Here is a 16011-nt window from a genome sequence, read left to right on the forward strand (position 1 = left end):
GGTATATGAATGCACGCCAGCGGTTGCGCGTGCATTGCAGAGGTTAAGGTTAGGGCTGGATTCACTTGGGGATATGGGGGAGGGGGGGATATGGGGAGGGGGGGATATGGGGAGGGGGGGATATGGGGGAGGGGGGGATATGGGGGAGGGGGAGATATGGGGGAGGGGGAGATATGGGGGAGGGGGGGATATGGAGGAGGGGGGGATATCGGGGAGGGGGGATATGGGGGAGGGGGGGATATGGGGGAGGGGGGGATATGGGGGAGGGGGGGATATGGGGGAGGGGGGAATATGGGGAGGCTCACCCTGCCTGCTCTGACGAGGTCGTTCACCTTCTTGTGGCACTGGGTGCCTGTCCGTGGTGTCAGGGCCACAGCGGTGACGGCCTCTGCCACTTCCCTCCGCAGACGCCGGCTGTGGCGTGGGGCAACTCTGCGGCCGTGCCCGGGATACAGGGCGTCCCTCCTCTGCTCCACCGCGTCCAGGAGCGCCTCCACATCGCGTGACTCGAACCTTGGGGCTGAGCGACGGCCAGCCATCCAGTCGGGTGTTGCGGTCGGGTGTTGCGGTCGGGTGGGGGGGAGCAGCGCGGCCTTATGTGCCGTCACGCCGTGCAGCGCATATGACGCTGCACGGCGTGAACCACTGCGCAAGCGCGGATCCCGTTACGTCGCTGCTAGCCCATTTCGGGCCGGAGACTATCGACCCATTTTTCCGACGTGACGCAAGTCGGATTTGCGCCGTTTTTTGCGCCGATCGGCGGACTTTCCGCCGATAACGGAGAATTTCGCCCAAGGTTCCTGGATTTTAATTCAGTGCCAGTGAGCGAATGACAATGTAGTTTCAAGTCAGAATGCTGTGTGCCTTGCAGGTGATAGTGTTCCCATGCATCTGCTACCTTTTCGTTTTAGGTGGTCATAAGTTTGTACGGTGCTGTTAAAGGAGCCTTGGTGAACTGAAGTGCTTCATTTTTATCGTGCACATTGCTGCCACTTAGCATCAATGGTGAAGAGAGTGAATGTTTAAAGTGTTGATGGAGTGCCAACAAGTGGGCTGCTGTGTCCTGGATTGTGTTGATTTTCTTGTGTGTTATTGGAGTTGCACTCAGTCAAGTGGAGTGTATTCCATCACACTCCTGACTTGTGCCTAGTAGATGGCGGACAGTCTTTGGCGATAGAAAGAGAGAGAGCGAGAGAGAAAAAGAGACACACACACTGCTCAGAAAGGGCATGAGGCAACAAAGGAGAGAAATGAGACAGCCTGGCAGATTGAGGGTTAAGGCAGAAAGGAGGTATGGCTTGGCAGGAATGGGGAAGTAACAGATCCCTGAAAGGAACCGTGGTGGCAAAATTCATGAGCTCATTCGGAGATTGGAGTTGGGCGATTAGAAGATGGTTGGTGGTAGAGGAAATAAGTTGGCGGTTATCTTTGCTCTGCAGGATGAGGGGAGGGGGCAATGAGAATTTTGAAGGAGAGGTCAGAGGAGTAGAACATGGTAAGGTTAAAAAGCTATTTCATACGTTATTCCAAAAAAGAATGGCTAATATTTTAATACAATGCAAACAAGGAAAAACTTCTGTTTGGGACATCTTAATCAGAGTTGAACCATGACTTCAATTCCACAACTCAAATTGAGAAAAGATAAAGCTTCGAATCATCCACAAATTATCAAAATTCAAATTTGTGATTTTAGGAAACTGAACCGATAAAATTGTAGTTTTGTACATTCGTCAAAGACTGGTTTTATAGGATTTTACTGCTTAAAAATAATAATTGCATACCAAAGAGCTATAACCACTTAACTTTATGACTCAGCTGAGACAGAATTGTGCATTTAAAGATTTTGCCCTTTTGATGATTTTTAGACAGTAGTCAGCCACATGTTAGAGATGGTGTGAAAGCAATTATGGTCGCAATGTTATTTCATGAATGTTATTTTCCCAAAGTCTAAACATGGTCCTGATTATGTCTCCATCAACCGTATGCAGCACTTGAATTCACGATTGGAAATTTAAGTGTTGTGAGGAAACAGACAGCATTTCAAAAAAAATGCTGCTCACATATGCCAGAAAACACTGGCAAACCTCAATCCTTTTGGAACAAAGTGTTTATGGACAAATCCTTTCCAGTCAGTTGAACAGTTTATTTATGGGAGAGAATGTTTCATCCAATAAACTTGACTGTTGTATTAAAATATTCTTTAAAAAAAAAAATCAGGTTTCGGCTGCAGCATAAATTGAAGCATCTGAGCTAGATGGTTGTGAAGTGTAGACAGATTGAGAAAGGATAAAGAAGTGGATTAGAAGTGGATTAGAGATAGAGTTGCCATGACCAACAATATGGGACAACAGGTTTAACGACTGTGTTTCATATATACGATTGCTCAGAGATCTGAAAGCATTGGATTTTCGGAGAAGACAAAATTCCCTTCATTTGAATTTAGCAGTTGAAAATACATATGACATTTTCACAGCAGAGGTTTCTTGGCAGCAATAGTATCAGTCTGATTTCCGCTCTTAATAGCTGGAGACAGGCAGAGAACAGTGAGGCAAAATAAGGTCATGGAGAAGTGAAGGCACATGGTGGATTAAACAAAACTGTTTTAGGACAAACATTAATCTCATGAGACCAAATGTAAATAATGAGGAAATGGAGGGATATATAATTGAAAATATTTTGTTACATCTTTACCAGAGATGTCTGAATATTCCTCCGCATTAAACGTCAGTTCACTCTCAGTAGGCAGGTTCACAAATGCTTTCATAGCTGGAAAGTATGCAATGTGCCCATTGCTGACTTGTCGCAGAAGAGTTTCTAGATACCTGTGTATGTGTACAGCTAGATTAGGTTATCTTCAAACATGAATTATATCAAAAAGTGCACTGTACACAGAATTAAAAACATACCTCAGTTCAGTACTTACCAGTTGGTGTATAAGCTAGTTATGGTGGGTTCACCATGACTATCTAAATGTTGTGTCTGCTGGAGAAGAACATTGTTAAAAACTCTGGTGATATCAATCTGCACATAGTTTTCAATGGACTGAAGTACAGTCATGTAGGCTTTCACACTTGTCAGTAGCTCAGATGGCTTGGCAATCTCCTGCGTAGCTTGATTGTACATGGTCATTCCCACAATTGATCTGAAGTTGAAATGAAAAATGCTCTTTAAAACCATGAATATTCAACACATGTACTGCAACCAAAATAAGAGCAATGTCGGTTTCGAAGCGAAGATTGAGAAAGTGACATCTATTACTAATGAATTAAAACTTGAATTTTTTATGCACATCAATAACCACTGATTTAGTCTTCGGAAACTTACTTCAAAATTAGTCTTATGTGCAAGCTAAGTAATTATTTTCATTTTGTATTTTTCCCCGTTCCTTTAACAAATTTTCTCGAATGCCTTCAGTGACTTACTGGTGAGATGTCAGTGAGATCCATCAAACTATGGGTAGACTATTGAACAAGGGCGAAAAGCAAATGTACAAATGCAATAAATGTAGTGTGAGAGAAATGACTCAGATGAAATGTTCCTGAACTCAAGTGGGGATAATATATCCAACACAAGTCAAAAATGATCCAGCAAAAGCAGTGAACTTTTAAAAATAATTTAACAAGCCAAAGGTTTTACATCTGGCAGTCCATAAATATGCCAAGTTATTTTAGTTGACTGCAGCATATTTGAATTCAGCCAAAATGTTAAATTTTAGTTAAGTTTTCCCTTTGGTCTTTTATAAATTAACTAAACTGAGACAAACATTTATTAATATTAGTTGGAAATGAAAAACCTGGATATTCTGACTACATAATTTTGAACAATGTGGATGGGAAAATATAAATGATGATGCCAATGTCATACCTTCTCCTTTCAAGACATGAATTTGCTTTATACAGTTCTATACTAGAGACTTCACTAAGTGATTATTATTCAAGTATAAACCTGACATTATAAGCAAACTAGCTGATCATAAGGAACAATAAAGCAGACCCCATTCCACCTGCCTTAAAGATTCAGCAGAGAACCTTAGTTAACAATCAGGATGAGAGGTCGGGTCAATATTCCTCTTGCTAATCTCAGAGACTTAAGCCAATTAAATAATCTTTATCCACCAGCAGAGATTAGCTAACTCAACACAGACAAGGAAATTAATCTATGACCTCTCCTGGGTTGTTTGACTTGGTAAATCAGCTGAGCCATATGGAAAAGGATCAAATGGTCTCTTTAAATGAAACCCCATCTTATTTTCTTCTCCCTCAAAAGCAGGTAATAAATATCCTACATTCTAGGTGAAATTATTAACTGCTAGGATTCACTGTCAGATTCCTGTACCTTTCCTGTGAAGAAACATCCGAGTTCCGATTTGCAAGATCAAGGAGCCAATGAAGTCGGTGCAATTGATGCAATCCCCCACCTCATCCCCATTATTGCATATAGGCAGACTCTCCACCATCTTGCCCTCAAATTTGAGGCAAATAGTTTTGAATAATATGCTTTTTCAGTTACAGAAATTCAACAGCAGCTTTTTAATGTATTGATCCTTGATATAACTTATACATAAGCAGCAAATTTCTTTCACCAAATTAAAAAAGCCTCTCTTACTTAGTAAAGCGGATTTCCAAATGTGAAGTCAAATACTCGCGTGGTGTAAAGGTGTGCTCCCAGACAACTAAATTAGGAACATAATTGATAGAGAAACAAAGCTCAGAGAGAGCAGTGTGAAGTTTGTCCAAACTGAAAAACAAAATCAAAATACTATGTTAATGTTTCCAAGTAGAAATGCCATAATTATCAAAGTAACGAAAGACACTTTTATTGTGTTATAACACATTTCTCAAATGTCTCAAAACATACGAATGGGTGGTGGGGGAAATGATCTACCCATGCTCCTTGTTCTTTCATATGTAAACGTAATTTAGCCAAGCTAACAGTGCCACAAAATTCAACAAGCTACCGATTATGAAGTTCAAGACAGTCTAATGCAAAAAATCAACCTTGAAAGTTATTTCTCCACAAGTTTGCAATCTTTGAAAACATTTTTATTTCTGTTTAAACAATTAATCCTGAAAAAATCCTAACTAAAGAAAAATTACAAAAGTGTTAGGGTTGAAGGCTCCTCACTTGGTAACCAGTAGCCTGTTTTTTCTCATGCTCTCCACTCCAGGTTTCTCCCTTTCGGGTTCCCCTTTCTTTCCAGTCTGTTTTTTGGACTTTTTATTTACTGCTTGACTGATAGTCTTGGCACAATGTTTTGGCAATAACTGCAGAGCAGAAAAAAAACAATGAAATCTTTAAAACAGCTTAAGAGGTAAACATGCCAAAGCTAACACAATTGATATATGACTGAGGTGGGACTCCACATCAAGTGCATTGATATTCATGATACCCTTTTTTAGAAAATGTAATTGAATTCTGTTTCATTTGGTGAAAAATTTTCGTTTTGTAGAATCAACAACATGCAAGACATTAAGTTAGGATCTCGGTTGGACTGGCATGAAAAAACTGCCATGTAGCAAAATACTAGATCTATTTTTCGAAAAAGGACAATTCCTTTTTCTCTCCTGACATAAATGAAATGAAAAATGAAAATCGCTTATTGTCACAAGTAGGCTTCAAATGAAGTTACTGTGAAAAGCTCCTAGTCGCCACATTCCGGCGCCTGTTCGGGGAGGTTGGTACGGGAACTACTCATGCGTTCATGTTTTCCAAGCTAATTCTAAATATGGCAGAAGTGACAGTTTTCAACAATTACCTGGAATCAAAGCTTCCTTTAGATGCTTACTGATTATTTGAATCAAATTATTTTCTACATACCATGGATAATTAACCTTTTAGAGCAATATTAACTGTACAACATGGGCACTTTTGTCCTTTATGGATGTTTCATTTAACTTTGGCCTTGCCCCTCCCACCCACAACACATTCTTGCAACAATTTCCCCACAGATAAGTGTTTTTAACTCGTTCTCCCAAGCTTCAATTGGCTTATGTAAGAAAACCTGAAGTGATTTTGCGCTTGTTGCCACATAACAAACATCAATTCTATCAAAATAAAATTTAAAATGCAAATATTAAAAAAACAAATAGGTTTACAGGACTGTGATGTCTGTACTTCTTTTTATTGGTTAATTGTCTGCAATCCCCAAGTTCATACTTTTTCAATGTTATCTTGCATATTTCACTAATGCGCAACCCCCATAGAAAATCACGTTTACCGAAAAAAATGCTTCCCAGTTTATACAGTTGCTAAGACACACACGCCACATATACCGTAAAAATAAAACTCCTCACATATTGAACACACAAAGCATCAAATACTCATTCATAACCTACATGTATATAATTTGTCATCTGCAGGACATCTCAAAGCACTTAGAAGCCAATAAATTAAAGTACCTGTGCTTATCTGTCCTGTATAGGCAAACAGAGAAGTCAATTTGCACAGAACAATTACTTCAGTGAAGCATGCTGGCCAGGATATCAAGAGCACACCCTACTCTTCTCCGAAAAGTGCCACCGACCATAGCGAGCAAATAATGCAAGTTAATGGAAATGGCAAATATCCAGGCTGATGTCATGATACCTTCATTCTGAGGCCACACATCACTCTGTCGGCTGCATTTCAGTCACTATGGCAAACCGAAGGGTGGCTATTGAGTGATGAGGGCTATCTGACAACATGGTTAGTAGCTCCAGTGCACAATCCATGCACACATGCCATAACATTTCCCTCAAGCTAGATGGAATCTCTGTTTAATGTCCAAAAAACAGCATCTACGATCCCTCAGAACTGCAAAAGGAATTCCAGCCAGATTATGTACTCAAATAGTGGTATGGAGCTTAAACCCATAGTCGCAGAATCATAGAATAGTACAACACAAGGGAGCATATGACCCTTCAAGTCTGTCCATCCTGTCTCTCTTTTAAAGAGCAACCCAGTTAGCCCCACTCTCCAAATCTCCCCCCATATCCCTACAATTTTCTTTCTCCTTCAAGTATTCATCCAATTCCCCTTAAGGTCAGTATTGAACTTGTTTGCATCCACCACATAACCAGGCAGTGCATTCCAAAATCTAACCATTTGCTGCATTAAAAATATTTTCATATCGCCTCTGATTTTTTTTGACAAATTGCCTTAAAGTTATGCCCTCTGGTTATACATTGGAAGCAGTTTTTCTTTTATTTATTCTTTGCAAAACCTTTAAGGTTTTAAAGAACTCCATCAAATCTCCTCTTAGCCACCTCTGCTCCAAGGAGAACAACCCCAGCTTCTCCAATTCATTCATGTAACTATAATCTCTCTTTCTGAAACCACTAGTATTTTTTTCTTGCACCCACTCTGCCGCCTTCACATCTTTCCTAGTCTGGTGCCCAGAATTGGACACAATTCACCATCCGGAGCTGAACAAAGCTTTATGTAAGTTCAGCTTCCTGGCTTTTGGACTCTAAGCCTCTTTCTGAATGTGTTTTCATTAACTGCCATGTACAAAGGTTTGTGTACAAACAGACCCAAATCTTTCTCTTTTTGCACCCCCTTTAAAATTACACCATTTAGCAGGTTTTGTCTCTCATTTTCCTACTAAAACAGATCACTTTTCAGTGATGTATTTCATTTGCTGTGCCTTGGTGACATTATCAAAAACACAGAGTCAGCTTCCATGTGTACACTGGTGACACTATCTCTCCACCACCTCCCTCGATCATTCAGCTTCTTCTGTGTTATTATTAGACTGCTGTCTGACATCCATCCTGGATGATTCAAATTTCCTTCACTTAAAACATTAAGAACTACCCCACCCTCCCAACATCATCCATGGTAATCTTGCCACCAAGGTTCCAATCCCTCCACAATCATCATCTGTCCACAAACATTCACTCCCTCCATCACCGACATAGTAGCAATAGTGTATACCATTTACAAAATGTACTGCAAGAACTCATCAAGGGACCTTAGGCAGCACCTTCCAAACCCACCACTACTACCTTTTAGAAGGGCAAGGCAGCAGATACATGGATACACCACCACCTGGAAGTTCCTCTCCAAGTCACTCACCATCCTGACTTGAAAATACATTGCCATTTCTTCACTGTCGCTGGGTCAAAATCTTGGAACTCCCTCCCTAATAGCACAGTGGGTGTACCTACACCACATGGACTGCAGCTGTTCAGGACGGCAGCTGATCACCACCTCCTCAACTGGAGCTGGGCAACAAATGCTGACCTAGCCAATGAAGCCCACATCCCATAGAAATGAATTAAAGAAAAAATCTCAAACTGAACCAGATTGCTCACGAGCACCATTCAATCCCAAAACGAGCTGCCAACTCAAAGAACAAAGAAAAGTACAGCACAGGAACGGCCCTTCGGCCCTCCAAGCCCGTGCCGACCATGCTGCCCGACTAAACTACAACCTTCTGCACTTCCTGGGTCCGTATCCCTCTATTCCCATCCTATTCATGTATTTGTCAAGATGCCCCTTAAATGTCACTATTGTCCCTGCTTCCACCACCTCCTCCGGTAGCGAGTTGCAGGCACCCACTACCCTCTGTGTAAAAAACTTGCCTCGTACGTCTACGCTAAACCTTGCCCCTCGTACCTTAAACGTCGTTCCAGTGAGAATAAACCGGGTTTATTCAACCGCTCCTCATAGCTAATGCCCTCCATACCAGTCAACATTCTGGTAAATCTCTTCTGCACCCTCTCTAAAGCCTCCACATCCTTCTGGTAGTGTGGCGACCAGAATTGAACGCTATACTCCAAGTGTGGCCTAACTAAGGTTCTATAAAGCTGCAACATGACTTGCCAATTCTTATACTCAATGCCCCGGCCAATGAAGGCAAGCATGCCGTGTGCCTTCTTGACTACCTTCTCCACCTGTGTTGCCCCTTTCAGTGACCTGTGGACCTGTACATCTAGATCTCTCTGACTTTCAATACTCGAGGGTTCTACCATTCACTGTATATTCCCTACCTGCATTAGACCTTCCAAAATGCATTACCTCACATTTGTGAGGTACTCCCTAAACTTTCTCCATAAAAATGACTGCTGAATTCTATCCCGAGTCCTGCCTGCCTCAACCCATCAGCTGCTAAAACCCTTACCAATTCTTCCATCATCTGCACACTCAACGAATTCAATATATTCCTGGTCAGCCCCACCCATCTTCTAAATTCAATAAACACCCATTCACCTAAAACTCTTCTTTCGTCATCGTATTCTCTATCATGTCCTGAACAATCGTCATCTCCAAAGTCTCTACAATTAAAATGATCATTCTTATGTATCTGTTCCTTTCCCCTCACCGTGTCTGTAATCTCTTCCACCCGACATCTCCCTGCCCCCAACCTACCCCGTGCAGTCTATTTTCTTCTAAACTCTCGTGCCTCCTGTAAGGGTTAACTCTAATAATAGCTATTCAGCGAGTTATGTCATAGTGATGTCACTCAGGGAGAAGATACAGGGAGGCACCTTAGAGAGTAGTTCGACCTATGTCTTGGTCTTTATTTAACCTTTACTAATAGATAGTGTGCAAATACATGTGTTTTCAATTAAAGACAATTGTCTCCAGGTAAATCTTTTCTCGAATAAGCAACAAACAAATCCTGAGATAAAACCACAATAACAGACCTCTCTCGGCCAGTCAGCATCACACCCTGAAACATCTTTCCTCTTTTGCCAGCTGCTTCTCAAAGAACAAAGAATACAGCACAGGAACAGGCCCTTCTGCCCTCCAAGTCTGCACCGATTAGGTGTCCTATTCTAGACTAGATTTTGGTTCACTAAAATAATTTAGTTTCAGACTTGCAAAAATTTCAAAATCAATAAGGTTAACAATTATTAACTGTTATTTTTTTTCCCCAAAGTTGTGCCACTATTGGATTCAAAATAGTCAAAGAAACTATTGTACGTCTTTTAATTTTAATATGCACAAAGCCTAAATAGTTTATTTCGCTTCACCAAAGATCCGTTTATTATTACAATGTTTCCCGGCTGCCAAGGGTTAATCGCAACATTATGAAACCTTTTAGAAATTAATAATGGTGTTATATTTACGAGTGACAGGTATTAGGAAAGGTCTTAAGCATATGGGAATTTCTTAATCCAGTTTAAGAAGTCACCATTCCTCCAAACTAAAAAATATAGAAGCTAGAATCTTACCTGGTCACTAAGAGTGCACTGCTCTGTACATATGTCTGTGATGAGATTGCGGGCTTGCTTCGCCATTTCATCGAGGAACATGTTGCACAGGGAGAGACTGCGATCTCCAATGTGATGCCTCTATAACAGTTTAAAATTGACAAAACTGTAAATGCACTTTGGAATCTGAACAGATACACTATATGATGAACAAAGTGGGGACAATCTAAGTGGGAATTATCTACTTCTTGGCAACTACAGTGGTCAAATGATAGGATGCATCCACACTTAACTATTTTGTTCTTTTTTGCCTGTCACTGAGTCCACATTGCCCAATAAAACACTCAAACCAATATAACGAGTGCTATCAAAACACAATCTGCGGTCTAAATTCCTTGAAATTTAACCTGATTAAAACTTCAACTGCATGCAAGTAGACATTTTTCAGGTTGCTAACTCATCTCTTGTGGTGTTACTCATGTGAGGTTTGAAGTACGGTGATAATATGCAGTTGCTAAGATGAGACTGTGTTTAACTTTGCCTGTTGCTTTAAGAACACAACTCTGTATTTCCTGTCAGAATGCAAGTGATTGCAGTACCTTGTGAACTGCCCAAGTTTATTAGAGGTTAGTTTTACCTGCTTGTAAATCTAGACTCCAAGTAAAAAACTTCTACCTGCTTCCATTTTTTCAAAAAATAGATTATTTTCCATCTGTTTCGCAAAGTGTAACATTTAGAAATATATCCGCTAGCTACTCGTCTGGGCATATTTTCTGAACCAACCAAGGAACTCTGGCAATTTTCAAACACTCAGGAGTTAGATTCGTATTGAAGATTGATATTGGGCATAATTCACGGGTTTCGAACATTACAAGAAATAAAAGTTGGGCGGCACGGTGGTACAGTGGTTAGCACTGCTGCCTCTCTGTGCCGATGACGTGGGTTCGATCCCAGACCCGGGTCACTGTCCATGTGGAGTTTGCACATTCTCTCAATGTCTGTGTGGGTCTCACCCCCACAATCCAAAAAGATGTGCAGGGTAAGTGAATTGGCCATGCTAAAGTGACCCTTAATTGGAAAAAAAGAATCGGGTACTCTAAATTTATTTTTTAAAAAAGATATCAAACAGTTATGTCCTGCCCCCTTTAGAGTGAATCTATTCAGTTGTGCCTCATGTAAGCAATTCATCTACGCTGTATTAGATCTCAAATTATCTGGTCAGTATCTTGCAAAATCTTAAAACGGAGCTCAAAATGAAAATGATATTTCTCCGATAGTAGCCACGACTTCGGCAAAATGTGAAATTTCTCTACTTCGTCAGAAATTTCAGCTCTAGCAAATCACTGTCACAAGGCCAACATGGATTCAAAATCGCAGTGAGAGCCTCTTGGTATGAATGCAGCTTTTTTCCCAGACTATCGGGCTTAGAAACACTGGTCAATAAAATGTTGCTGCCTCTTGCTGCACTGATGTCTGTCATGGCCTCTTGGCTGAGTGAGTAGGGCTAATTAAACAGCATCTACTTTTCAGTGTAATTTCCTAAAATGTTCAAAAATTGGTGGTGCTTCAAATCTTCTAGGAATTCCTCAACCAGTCTACCAAAACTATCTTTCCTGTCAAATGACAGTTGCAACAGTCATTGTTGGAACTCCCATGGATCTGCAAGTAGATTACTTCACCCAAGGAGGTCACAGAGTGACACAATTATAGCCATATTCATCAGTAAAGCATTACTAAAAGTCATGGATCTCACCGAAGATCAAGGTACAATCCAATGCTGCTGGACAGCCCATCCCACATTTGCTCTTCATTAAGGGACACTGATCGACTGTGAAGGGAACCATGCTATTACTTGGCAATTGTTACTAATTGTGTGACTCTTTGCCAAACAAATGGCCCATTGATCTCAGTGGAAATGGTTGAACTGTTGTCATTTGACTTATCAACCAAAGGCATTTATATATTGAAAACTAGCAGGTTTTTTTTTTAAACTACTAACATTGTGCATGGTAGATTTCCCATGCTGGAAAATAATAAACAACAGGAAATGTAACAGAATACATTTAAAAAAAGCCTGTCAAGAAACTTTAGGTTAAAAAAAATAGGGGCTTTAAACTTTTGGTCAAAAATTTGAAGTTTCTGCTTGGAATGCCAGGCAGGGTCATTTTTTGCAGATTGTTTTCAGTTAACTATCCCCATGACCAATTTGTTAAAATAATTAATTTCTGATGCTCATGTGGTTTGGGGCTCATTTAATTGCTTTCTCTACGGTAATCACTTCTGATCTTCCTGTCTATTTGGACCAACACTTTGGTGTAAAATAAATGCTGGTGCCAAGTACAATTGAGTGACATTAGTGAGATTGGAATTTCAATGATACAACGTCCCCATGATGACAAACTTAGAATGCCAAATTAACAGTTTTTTCTTTGTACGGGTTTTTAGGTCTTGCTTAGAATATTATTGGCAGCCAACATGGATGTGTTTATGACTGACATGCTGCAAGAGCCTTTTATGCTGGCACATCCCTACTGTTAATCACCATAGTTGATGACTGATACCAGTAGTTTCTCAGCATGGCAGGTCCTAGGGGCTTAACAAAACATGGCAATATGAGACTTGTTATGACACTGCCTATCCGCATGATAATGGGAAAAGTGATTGTTTCAAGCGTGTGCTTTCTCCAAAACCAGTCAGGCGAAGCTCTACTTCTATTATGCATTAAGAATGCTTCAACAAAAATCAAAATTTGGTGTTACACTCAAAACAGCAAATGTTTAATGAAATAACTGTCCGAAGAAACATGTATGTATGTTTAAGACAAACATAGTTAAAACAGACATAGAAATCTAACAAAGGCTTTTAGCAAAATATGAAACTAAAGCAACACAACCAAAGTATCTACTCACCACTACAACCAAAGCTTTTCACATCTCATGAACAAAATTAATAAATGCTTGATATTTTACAAAAACAAAGGATAATTTGGTCGATTAAACTGGACTCTAATGTTCACCTCAGCAGCTAACTACATTTTGAACATGCCTGGCAAATTATCAACAAGGTTCGAAAAACTCTTGCTAGTATAGAATTTGAAATGTATATTTAACTAATTTATATTCATAATGGTGTGATGGCCCACATACGTTTGGAAAAAAAATATAGGGGTGGCGGTCCCTTTAAATATTAGGATTTGATTTCTGAATGAAGAAAAGCTGCTGGGTTCCATGTGATCAGGCTGGTGGGGAGATGAACAGTAGAAAAAAAAGTGCTGAGTTAAATATAAGGGCGAGTAGGTTCCTAGAGTGATTCTATATTTCAGTAGCTTCGTTTGAGAGTTTTGACTAAGCTGGTGTGAAGGGAATATCTCTTTCAGCAGAATCCAATTCAATTTATGGGTGTTAGCTCAAACAGTTAAAACTCTTAACTGAAAGACAGCTGAATTTCAGACGTGAATTTCTCAGACAGCCAAGTGGGAGAGCAATCTTTAGATACACAACTCCATAGTTAAAGAATATTAGAACAAGTAAAGTTCTGACCAGAGATGGCTACACACATATAGAACAGAAGAGTTTGCAAACTTAAGTGAGTTGGAGGACATTTGAAGGGACCATCTTGGCAGATTTAAATGAAAGACCAAGAAATCTCAGCCTATATCTTCCCAGTTTTGTTAAGCATCTGACTTGAGAATTTGGGGGCACAAGTTTATTGTAGAAGGAAAGTGGAATAAAACATTTGATCTGGAGTACAAGTAATTGTGTTCATTGTATTTTTATTGTTTATAATGCAACTGACAATTTAAGATAGAGTGTAGTTCATGTTCTTTGATTTTTTTGCAGTAAAATTCTTTTGTTCAAACCATGAATCTTGTGGCTTCATTCTTTTACTTAATAATTGGTTTTCAGATTCCAAAAAAAGTTACTTATCTCCAACAAGATCATAACACTGGTTTACCCTAAATTGAATTCTAGGTTAAGCTTGCTTATAACATGTAATGGTCTGTATTGTGCAGTTACAATGATGGCAAAACTGTCAACGTTTGCCGTCATTACGACTGTGAAACGGACAAACATCTGGGGCGAAATTCTCCGGTATCGGCGCGATGTCCGCCGACTGGCGGCCAAAACGGCATAAATCAGTCGGGCATCGCGCCACCCCAAAGGTGCGGAATGCTCCGCATCTTGGGGGGCCGAGCTCCAAACTTAAGGGGCTAGGCCCGCGCCGGATGAATTTCCGCCCCGCCAGCTGGCGGAAAAGGCCTTTGGTGCCCCGCCAGCTGGCGCGGAAATGACATCTTCGGGTGGCGCATGCGCGGGAGCGTTAGCGGCCTCTGACAGCATTCCCGCGCATGCGCAGTGGAGGGAGTCTCTTCTGCCTCCGCCATGGTGGAGACCGTGGCGAAGGCGGAAGGGAAAGAGTGCCCCCACGGCACAGGCCCGCCCGCGGATCGGTGGGCCCCGATCGCGGGCCAGGCCACCGTGGGGGCACCCCCCGGGGCCAGATCGCCCCGCGCCCCCGCCCCAGGACCCCGGAGCCCGCCCGCGCCGCCTTGTCCCGCCGGTAAGGTAGGTGGTTTAATCTACGCCGGTGGGACAGGCATTTTAGCGGCGGGACTTCGGCCCATCCGGGCTGGAGAATCGCAGGGGGGGGGGGGGCCGCCATCCGGCGCGGCGTGATTCCCGCCTCCGCCGAATATCCGGTGCCGGAGAATTCGGCAACCAGCGGGGGCGGGATTCACGCCAGCCCTTGGCGATTCTACGACCCGGTGGGGGGTCGGAGAATCTCGCCCCCGGTGTCCGTATATGCACCGTTAAATTCAGAAATCCAAATGTTCATCTCAGTGATTCCTTGCTCCTCCACAAGGTGAGCCATTGAAGGTCTTACAGACAAAAACTTTAGAAATCATCTGAACTGGCACAGTCACCCCCTTTTATGCTGCAATATCATAATATTAAAAAAAACCCAAATTGCCTTATTGAATGAGGCGTAACATTGCGTTTAAAAGAATGTTAAGTCAGGACTACTTCTAAACAACGTTCCTAGCCCTGAGAAATTATATTTGTAGAATGTCAAACTTCTACAAATTGATAAAAATTCCACAAGTTTGTAATTTAATTTTTTTTTCAAATGTCTTTATAGATATGTCCGCTTCTACACTATCCCCATGTGTATGTCCTAATTTTTACTTTGTACCCATAAAATTGGTAAATGTGCTGTCAAAATTATTCAATGAAATTTGTTGCTTAGCTTGTTTGATGACTTCTCTGTTGCTCGATCGCTGAAGATACTGTACATTTAGCACTCGATGGGGCTGGTTTAGCACAGTGGGCTAAACAGCTGGCTTGTAATGCAGAACAATGCCAGCAGCGCGGGTTCAATTCCCGTACTGGCCTCCCCGAACAGGCGCCGGAATGTAGGGACCAGGGGCTTTTCACAGTAACTTTATTGAAGCCTACTTGTGACAATAAGTGATTATTATTATTAGATTCAAACTAAAGGCGGGAATGGGAAAATCCATGCCACAAAGGTTCCACTGGATTGGAAGATAGCAAATGTAAAAACTATTTTCAACAAAAGAAGGGCGAGAAAGTGGAACCTAAAATTCAGTTAGTCTTAGTCAAAGGAAAGTGCTGGAATCTATTTATTAAGGAAATGTAAATAAGTCACTTAGAAAATCGTATGATTAGAATGAGTCAGTGATTTATGAAAAAAAAATCTTGCCTGACAAATCCATTAGTGGTTTTGACAATGTAACCAGAAGGGTAAACAGAAGGGAATTAGTGGATGCAGTAGTTTACAATATTCAAAAGACATCGAATAAGATGCCACCCAAAAGATTGCTGCACTAGATAACGGTGGTTGGTTCAGCTAT

The 16011-nt window shown here is 41.2% G+C and overlaps 1 protein-coding gene across 9 annotated transcripts in view; it reads right to left on the reverse strand.

Moving 5' to 3' along the window:
• Positions 1 to 16011, reverse strand: part of nckap1 (NCK-associated protein 1) — a 351428-nt gene that overhangs the window by 90221 nt on the left and 245196 nt on the right. For all 9 annotated transcript variants that reach the window (XM_072477663.1, XM_072477668.1, XM_072477677.1 and 6 more), the window contains 5 exons: positions 10161 to 10280; positions 5125 to 5264; positions 4606 to 4737; positions 2924 to 3142; positions 2692 to 2822 (listed from right to left, as the gene is read on the reverse strand). In XM_072477663.1, the coding sequence (XP_072333764.1) occupies positions 2692 to 2822; positions 2924 to 3142; positions 4606 to 4737; positions 5125 to 5264; positions 10161 to 10280 (742 nt within the window). The remainder of the gene's footprint in view (positions 1 to 2691; positions 2823 to 2923; positions 3143 to 4605; positions 4738 to 5124; positions 5265 to 10160; positions 10281 to 16011) is intronic.

This window comes from Scyliorhinus torazame, chromosome 2 (assembly GCF_047496885.1).
Source record: "Scyliorhinus torazame isolate Kashiwa2021f chromosome 2, sScyTor2.1, whole genome shotgun sequence".
Classification (NCBI taxonomy): Eukaryota; Metazoa; Chordata; class Chondrichthyes; order Carcharhiniformes; family Scyliorhinidae; genus Scyliorhinus; species Scyliorhinus torazame.